The following is an 8,837-nucleotide window of genomic DNA, read 5'->3' on the forward strand; positions in this document are numbered from 1 at the left end:
CGTACTGGTGATGCATTTGAATAGTGTTGGTTAAATTTCAAGTCATCATTGTGTAATTCATACATTTTTTTTTGTCTGTCCTTCAGTGTCTTTATGTGTGGATAGCAGGTATTTCACAGGAATAATAGCCCCCCTGAGGAGGCGGTGGGGCTGCTGGGTAATGGGTGGGGTAGCTGTGGGTGTCCCAGTGCATTGTGGGTCCCTCAGAGTCTCGGAGGAGATTGTGGGGTATGCTGGGTAATGGGTGGGGTTGCTGTGGGTGTCCCAGTACATTGTGGGTCTCTCAGAGCCCAGGAGGATGTTGGGGGGCTGCTGGGTAACGGGTGGGATAGCTCTGGGTGTCCCAGTGCATTGTGGGTCTCTCAGGCCAGGATGTTGGGCTGCTGTCGTGGAGCTGGGTGTCCCAGTGCATTGTGGGTCTCTCAGAGCCCAGGAGGATGTTGGGGGGCTGCTGGGTAACGGGTGGGATAGCTCTGGGTGTCCCAGTGCATTGTGGGTCCCTCAGAGCCCAGGAGGATGTTGGGGGGCTGCTGGGTAACGGGTGGGATAGCTCTGGGTGTCCCAGTGCATTGGTCTCTCAGCCGAGATTTGGGCTGCGGTGATGCTCGGTGTCCAGCTGTGGTCCTCAGGGCAGGAGGATGTTGGGGGGCTGCTGGGTAACGGGTGGGATAGCTCTGGGTGTCCCAGTGCATTGTGGGTCCCTCAGAGCCCAGGAGGAGCGGAGGCAGGCGGTGGAGCTCCGCGAGCAGAAGCTGCGGGAGGAGATCCTGCAGGAGCGCAGACGGAAGCTTCTGGAAGCTACAGAGCAGCACCAGAGGGCCCACCTGCCTCCCTCGCAGCGGAGGAGACCAGGTGAGCAGCCCTGAGTCACATGACCACTGCGGTCACCCTGCAGCTCCTGGGGACACCATTGCGGAGCAGTGACAGGCTTACTACAGTGCCGTTCGTAAGTATTTGGACAGTGACACAAGTCTTTTTGTTGCTTTGTTTTGGCTATTACTCTAGAACACTGGATTTGAAATGAATATGAGGTTGGTGTGCAGACGGGCAGCTTTAATTTAAGGGTATTTACATCCATATTGGGTGATCTGTGTAAGAATTGCAGACCTTTATTATACCTAGTCCCCATTTTAGGGGGCCAAAAGTAATTGGACAATTGCCTGCAAAGCTGTTCCTTGTCATTGCCGAAATACTTATAGACTGTATTTTCACCAGTGTTCCCAACAAAATTCTTCATCCATTTTATTGCACGTATTGCTTTGTGAAAAACCTGCTTCAGCTTTGTGAAAAACCTGCGGGACTGTAATTAGATTTGGACCAGCATTTAAAGAGTTAAAGTGTTTCAGATATGTATCTGACACCTACGTCTGGTTCTTAGTGCACACTGTGCCTGAAACAATGCTCACACCCTATTAACTTATGCCCATTATTTAAATTTGTCAATGATGTTGTCAAGTCATGCAATGAACATTACACCTTCTCACGTAGCTTGCTGTGATTTCAAACGGTAGAATTTCAACGCGTTTAACGTTGTTTGCAGTTCGGCAACAGCCATCTCTACACGCCTCAAGGATCGAGCACTCATTGTGTCTGCAGTCACATTCTCCTAGGTACTGGGGGCTGCAACTGTTCAGCTCAAGATTCAGTTTTAGCACTGTGCGTAGAATAGCTGGTTGGAATTTTGCCATGGCGATTGATCGCTGTAGGCAGTACAGTGGTGCAGTGGGCAGCACTGTCGCCTCCAGCTAGATGGTCCTTGGTTTGAGTTATGAGTGGTTATGAGTATGTGAGTGAATGGTGTGTGAATGGTGTATGTTTTCTGCGATGGACCTGGCGGCCTGTCCAGGGTGTATTCCTGCCTCTGGCCCATTGCATGCTGGGATAGGCTCCGGCACCCCATGGGAAAGCATTGTAGGAACACATTTTGGAAGGAACCCAGCTATAGTGGGAGGGGGTGGGGGCAGTGGCAGTTGTTAACAATGAGCTAAATGGTAACAGGAAGGTATCAATCAGAGAAAATAGTCACTGTGGTTGGGTGTATTAAGGCCAGTAGTGTTAAATTGTTTGGCAAAATAGACAGTCTAGGCTAAGAACTTCTATTACTATGCAATTTCTAAAATGTGTTAAACCTCTGGGTAACTCTTCTGGTTGTTTATCTTGTGCAGACGCTGCCATTCTTCCTCAAACGCCTCCGCTGTCTCCAGCAAACTGCACCAGCAGAGGCAGCTCTCTGCAGCCATCGCTCACGTCAAGCTGCTGCAAGGAAAGAGCAACAATGACCCGCAAAACAGAGATCTGTGCTTTTACACGAAACTCCGGGAGAAACAGCACCCCCTGGTGGAGGGACGGTGGAACAGCAAGCAGGTAGAACGTGCCTCTGCGTGCTGCAGGCTGTGTGCGAACCTGCTGCTCGGCCAATGAGAAGCCTGCCACAGTTGGGATCGCCGGAGATTCGGCTTGATTGGAATCTGCCGTAATCTGATCTGCCTGCTTTTTCTTTTTCTTTTTTTTTCTTTACTTCAAAGAAGGGGTTTATTTCATCAACATAACACGTTCGTGCAATTAGGCGAAAGGTTGTTTCCTTAAACAGCGGCAGCGTTCTGTTCTTGTCCTTCTGTCATCGCAGGGTTATTTATAGTTTGCTGGTGGGTGGGATCTGACTCCAAGCTGTAATAAAGTGCCTTGTTTTAAATGCGTGTGTAAATATTGGCTACGTGTGACATCTGAAACCTTTTTAGATGTGTCCTTAGCACAGTCCGTTTTAGTGCTTAATAGCTTAGGTCTCGATAAATGTTTAGAAGACAGAAAATAAATTCAGCACCAGCAAACTAGATGAAAACAGAGTCGGATATGTTGTGTTTCATGATGCCTATGATGTTATTAACACACTTTTTATTTCACTTGTCAATGAACTGTTCAATCCGTTGTTTCGTTTAATTAGCCAGTGTATATAAACTTGAATGAATGACAGTTTATAAACTGGGATAAATATTTGAACTAGTTCTTTTACTACATCTATAAAGTCTTCAAGGGTAGGTAAGGTGAAGGACAGTGAAAATTTTCTTTTGTTCATGTGTTGAAAGAGCAGATGTCCCAAGCTGTAATTTTCTATATCTTGTAATTGTATTTGAACTTAATGCTAATAATCCAGTCTGTGGTTACTATTCCGAAACGGTGAGCTGATTTTTATTTATCTCTGTCTCTCTTCTCCAGTGTCTCTGCGTCTGTCTGCCTGTTTGAGAGGAATTTGTTGTCAGGAGAACAGCGGCGGTGTGTAATTTTAGCCCTTAGCTCCACCTGCCAGAGCCTGCTGAAAGATGGGGGTGCGGGGGTGCGGGGGGTGGGGGGGTTGGGGGAGTGGGGGTGCAGACACAGGCGTCTTTCAGAGTGCCGTGCCGTCACAAACCCCCTGGCGGACCCACACGCTTGCCTCTCCGTGCCCGCACGCTCCGGAATGTTACCTGCTCTGGGCGTGGGCCAGCACATAACCCCCCTCCCCCTCCAAGCACCCCCCCCCCTTCAAACACTGGGGGGGGGGGGGGAGGGCATAACCGCTGTCATGTCTCCCGGCACCTGGTCTATTTGCGCTGATTTTACTGCTCTGCAGATGAATCTCGCTCTCACTACGTGTCAGATAGGAGGCAAAGTTTATCTGTAGCACAAGCTGCCTGTACACTGTACTGTAGACACGGGTATACTGCAGTGTTACTGTACTGTGCTGTAGTGCACTGTAGACATGAGTATACTGTAGTGCACTGTGGACACGGGTATACTGCAGTGTTGCTGTACTCTGCTGTAGTGCACTGTAGACACGAGTATACTGTAGTGCACTGTAGACACGAGTATACTGTAGTGTACTGTAGACACAGGTATACTGCAGTGTTACTGTACTGTGCTGTAGTGCACTGTAGACAAGAGTATACTGTAGTGTACTGTAGACACTAGTGTACTGTAGTGTACTACAGACATGAGTATACTGCAGTGTTACTGTACTGTGCTGTACTATACTGTAGACAAGAGTATACTGCAGAACACACACCGGAAGCATTCATATGTTTGATTTTGTGTCTGGTGGGGTTGGCAATGGGTTTCTTGTGGCTGTCACACTGTAAGTTCAATAGTTACACAGTGTCTAAGAGGATATATTATAAAAGGCTAGGTTAAGGTGTTTAATTATTAAAGAATAAGATACTGGTTTGGTCAGTCAATGTACATGCGTGGAGTGCTCATACCAGAGATGGATGGTTTCGGTTCCAAATCATATTAAATACAAAGAACTTTTAATACTAACTCTAACTGTTAAATAACTTCTAAATTACAAACATTACATTAGAATGCTGAACTTTCCTTGCAAAACTCTATAAACTGTGTATTGCTTAACTTCTTTCAACCAATTGAAAGCGGAATTTAAACAAAACCAGGGAAACCGACGAAGTTATGGTGGTTCTCGTTTATATGTTTTCCTCTAAATAAGAACCACCTGTCTTGTGTGTGTAATTTTAAAAGCAAGAATTCCCCATAAAATAAGAATGCGAAACGTTTCCATAAAGTATTTATTGAGCATAATCTTTGAACATATTGGCTGGAGTCTACTGTTAGAAGCCAAATGTATTGTAAAAAGGGGTTCAGAACAGGAATGAATAATGCTATGTGCTAATGGCTATGGCCACTGCACTTCTTAATAAGACAGCATTTGTATTGGTTTCATTCACGATTATATCACAAACGTATCGCAGTGTCGTTTTATGGCAAATGATGCATTTTTGCAATGCAATTTAAATTTTATTTCTACTCCTTTTGGAATACATGATCAACAGCGAGTGGGCACAGGGTAAGAATGCCTTGTACGAAGTGGTGAATCGGGTAAGGACACGCGTTCCTGGCAGTATATCATTTTCGAATATCAGCAATGTACATGTAAAGTCTATGTAAAATGTGTAATGCCTGATAGCTTGCTAATGCCAAGTAGTTAATTTGGGAGAATCATAGATGACTTTCCCGTATTTAAATCAAGCATGACTTGCCCATATTTACATTTGTATTAAACTGTGCCTCCCTCTGTGTGACAGATGGTTTGTGTTTGTTTGTTGTCATTCCCTTTAGGAGAATCCCCAGGATGTCCGTCAGCCGGGTCAGACAGAGACTCTGCCAGGCCTGGAAACAGAGATTTCCCCCCATAGCCCCTCCCACTCTGCTGGCCCCTCCCACATGTCTAGCCACTCCCACACCACTTGTCCCTCCTACAAATACGGCCTCTCCCATACCTCTGGCCATGCCCAAACCTCTAGCCACTCCCACACCACTTGTCACTCCCACATATACAGCCTCTCCTATACCTCTGGCTATGCGCAAACCTCTAGCCACTCCCACACTGCTGGCCCCTCCCACGCTGCTGCTGTCAGAAGTGCTTCTTCTTCCTGGTTACGTCCTTCCCTGCTCCTCAGCAGCTGTCAATCACACGGCCCACTAGAGCGCAGTCATGGCGCACGTTCTGCGTCTGCGATGTCCGGGGAGGGCGTCGGGCTCGCTCGGCAGGAAGAGGTGAACCTCAGCTTCCTGTCCGCAGAATCACAGAGGACGGAGGAGCCCGGAGCCCCCGGAGAGCCAGGGTACGAGGGCCCCCCGGGCAGGGCGGGGCCCGGGGGGGAGGAGCCTCAGTCACAGCCCGACGTCACAGTCTCTGCAGCTCCGCCCGTCCCGAGTGACCGAAACATGCCGACTCAGAGCGGGACGGCAGCCATCTTGGATCATCAGACTCCCAGCAGTACGGCCAGTCAGCTGAGGGGTTTAAGCGACAGTGTTCCCCTGGCTGTGCCTCGCGGGGCGTGGCCCGGCCCAGACGCTCCCCCCACGGAACTTTCCGGCCCAACCGGAGGTGGAAAAGCGGCGGAGTCCGTGCAGCGGACGGGAAATGGCGCAGACCGCTACTCCAGCCGCGCGTCGGTCGCCCTACCAATCAGAGAGCACAGCCGAGGAACGGGCTCAGGCCGGCCAATCACAGCACCTGCTGCTTCGCTCCGCACCGTAAATCAGGGCATCTCAACGCCAGAGGCCCCTTTTATGGCAAACGCAGAACCAAGGCCGACCGGTCGTATATCCACTGTAGACGTTAACTCTGACACCGCCCTCAATAAAGACGAGGACAGAGCGTGTCCAGACAGCTCCGACCCTTCAGATCAAATAAACGCGAGCGACCGCGCAGAAGGCGTTCCTACTGGCGCACCCTATCGAGAGACGTTTACACGCCCATCTACAGATTCGGCCTCCGATCCTGTTTCCGATGTGAAATCCCTTAAAGGGATCCTTAAAAAGCAGTCTAAGTATGCGGCGGGCCTGTCCGGACCCTCCCGGGCCTGTGGCAGTTTCGATTTCCCCAAACCAGCGGCAGCGCCCGTAAGACACGCCGCGGAGCGGGCTGAGCCTGGCGGCAGAGCGCCCGAGAGCGTCGAGAGGAGGCTGCGCTGGTCTGACGAAGAGCGCGGAAACCTGGCCACGCGCGGCTCGGGGGGGTGGAGATGCGCGGCCGGGCAGACGGGAGGGAAGGGCACGTCCCCTCAGCTTCACCCAAATTCAGCTGAGCTGCAGAGGGGTCCTCTCTGCGCCGGACGGGTCTCCTCCACCGGGTACCACTTTGCCAAACGGGCGTGGTCAGACAGCGGGGACCGGGACAGTGGGGGCCGGGACAGGGCGCCCCAGGAGCGCAGGCTGGGTAAAAGCAGCCCTCCCCGGGGAGGGTCCCGCACCCCCAGGGCCCCCAGAAGAGCGGGCTCTGCCCCGGCAGGCCCACGCACCGGCCCGTCCAGGAGGGGTGCGGGGGTGAGACCTCGGTCGGCCGCTGGCCGCGGCGAGGCGGGGCAACGTGGAGCGAAGACGCTCTCGCCCCACCCCCCCGCCCCCTGCCACGCAAAGGTGACGTAGAGGGCTCGTCGCCAAGCAACGAAGCTCCTGTCGGCTGTGCCACACCAGAGCGTTGTACCGCCGTGACCGCTAGCAAGCTCACTTACACGGTTCCCGCCCACCTGTTCTCTCCCCTGCCCCACCCGTGAAAATGTCACCACAGCCATCTGCATTTCCGCATGGAAGGATCCGCTGGGCGGCACTGTTGGGGAAAGCAGACTGTCTCACAACAGCGCCTCCACAGGCCAGGAGGTCTACCAGCATGGGCGTGGCATCCGCAGCACTTCTGCGCCCAAAGACACTAATTTAACTTTTCACGGCTGTGTTTCTGTAGAGTCAAGAGCAGGTTTTTTTGGTAATTTTATCTGCAGTTGTATTAGCTGTTCATGGCTATATTTGAGCTTAAATTTTTACGTTTTTTATATATTTTTTTTTGTGGTCTAATGGACATGTTTTCCAGACATTTCAGTATTTTGTCAGACTGGTTTACAGTAATTCAGTGATCTCCAGCTCTGGTCCTCGATGCCCACAGTGTCTGCAGGTTTTTCTTTTTTCTTGCCTTAGAAACTAGCTGTTCACAGACATTTTTTAGACATGCTGAAATGCACCAGGAGAAAACCATCAGATGGTCCCTCCAGGACCAGAAATTGAGATCCCTGCACTGGTTAATATTATCAACCATATTAACCATGTTTTACACACATCGATAACATTACAGGAACTTAAATTTCCTAAGAAATGAACTTCAAGTAGCCTGGCTGTGAAGTCAGCAATGAAGCTCGAGGCCGTATCAGATATCTGTCCAAAACTCTGTCCTCCTGGATCATGGCTTCCAGTGAAATTTGATTCCACTGAAAATATTTTGAAGTAGCACTGTCTCTGTTCCGCCAACTTGGCTGCTACGTTTAAGACAAGGTGTTCCTAGACTTCCTTTTTTCTTCTCCTATTTGTCTTTGTTAATCTATCAAGATGAACTGCAATTTCTGTTTGAAAATGGAAATTAGACTTTAATGATTTTTAAAGAAAAAGTGAGTCGACCATGAATTTAAATGTTAGGTTTGGAAGTTCTTTTTTTAAACGGAATAGAAGCTCTTATTTCTCTTTAGTTTTTCTGTTCTGATGCTAGCTCTTGTTATTCAGTAATGCTTTGGCTTGGGATTCTTCTCTCACGTGTTTCTCCAAGGATATAGAATACACCTCTCATGGCATGTAATCAATCCCCATAAATCAGTTTTTGATTTTTAAACGGTTAACACTCATTTTTCTGGACGTAATGTAAACAATATTGAATAATTTTTTTTGTAAAAAGCATTAAACGAATTCCGTGCTTGTGATGGCTTGCTCTCTGCATGGCCTACGGCTGATGTTTCCCCCATCATCTTCAGGTGTGAGTAGGTAAGTCTGAGCAGGTAAGTCAGACCGCGAATGGGAGGAGGTTTTGTTTTACACTTCGATGAGGTCAAATATTTGATCCTTGTTGTACTGCTTTATGTGACAGAACATACCGTTTAGGCCTATATGACACAGGTTTTAGAGGAATGTGGTTCAGTTTTGGGAATTTGAAACCAATAAAGACACAGTATGACACAGGGAATTACACAAGAAGGGGTGTGACTTAAACATTAATGATCTGCAGATTTGCATGCGTGGGCGAGGGTTGGAAGTGTCTTGTCTTGATGGGAAATCTTTGGATGTAGTGTTTTTATGGGAGGGTTTGCGGTGTCTCGTCTTGATGACTTATCTATAGCTGTATTGCATGTATTAGAGAGTCTGAGGCGTCTAGTTTTGATAGGATATCTTTGGATCTAGTGATCACTCAGGAGAGTGTAAGGTGTCTCATTTAAGGATGTCATACTCTTGATAGCATCTGTTGTCGTAGTGCATACATGAATGAGTTTGGTGTCCTGTTTTGATGGCATATCCATGGGTGCATTAAAAGA

At 49.0% G+C, this 8,837-nt stretch overlaps 1 protein-coding gene and 1 long non-coding RNA gene across 5 annotated transcripts in view; both read left to right on the forward strand.

Moving 5' to 3' along the window:
* Positions 1-1,118, forward strand: part of LOC135236577 (uncharacterized) — a 39,277-nt gene extending 38,159 nt beyond the window's left edge. Inside the window, exon 5 of one of the 2 annotated variants that reach the window (XR_010324619.1) lies at positions 707-1,118. This is a non-coding gene — a long non-coding RNA (uncharacterized LOC135236577). The remainder of the gene's footprint in view (positions 1-706) is intronic. The other variant, XR_010324618.1, reaches the window with a different exon arrangement.
* A 918-nt stretch (positions 1,119-2,036) lies between these two features.
* On the forward strand, positions 2,037-7,913 carry LOC135236578 (collagen alpha-1(I) chain-like). 3 transcript variants are annotated; one of them, XM_064303036.1, is made up of 3 exons: positions 2,037-2,364; positions 3,214-3,270; positions 5,104-7,913. In XM_064303036.1, the coding sequence occupies exon 3, from the start codon at positions 5,209-5,211 to the stop codon at positions 6,916-6,918; it is 1,710 nt and encodes a 569-aa protein (XP_064159106.1). In that variant the 5' UTR covers positions 2,037-2,364; positions 3,214-3,270; positions 5,104-5,208; the 3' UTR covers positions 6,919-7,913. The 3 variants fall into 3 exon arrangements, with proteins under 3 accessions (XP_064159106.1, XP_064159105.1, XP_064159104.1); XM_064303035.1 differs by having other exon boundaries at positions 2,037-3,270; XM_064303034.1 differs by lacking the exon at positions 3,214-3,270.
* The last annotated feature ends 924 nt before the right edge of the window (positions 7,914-8,837 follow it).

Source organism: Anguilla rostrata, chromosome 12 (genome assembly GCF_018555375.3).
Source record: "Anguilla rostrata isolate EN2019 chromosome 12, ASM1855537v3, whole genome shotgun sequence".
NCBI classification, from domain to species: Eukaryota; Metazoa; Chordata; class Actinopteri; order Anguilliformes; family Anguillidae; genus Anguilla; species Anguilla rostrata.

Coding starts and splice junctions, on each gene's coding strand:
- LOC135236578 (XM_064303035.1), top strand. CDS start 5,209: ATGTCTAGCCACTCCCACACCACTTGTCCCTCCTACAAATACGGCCTC.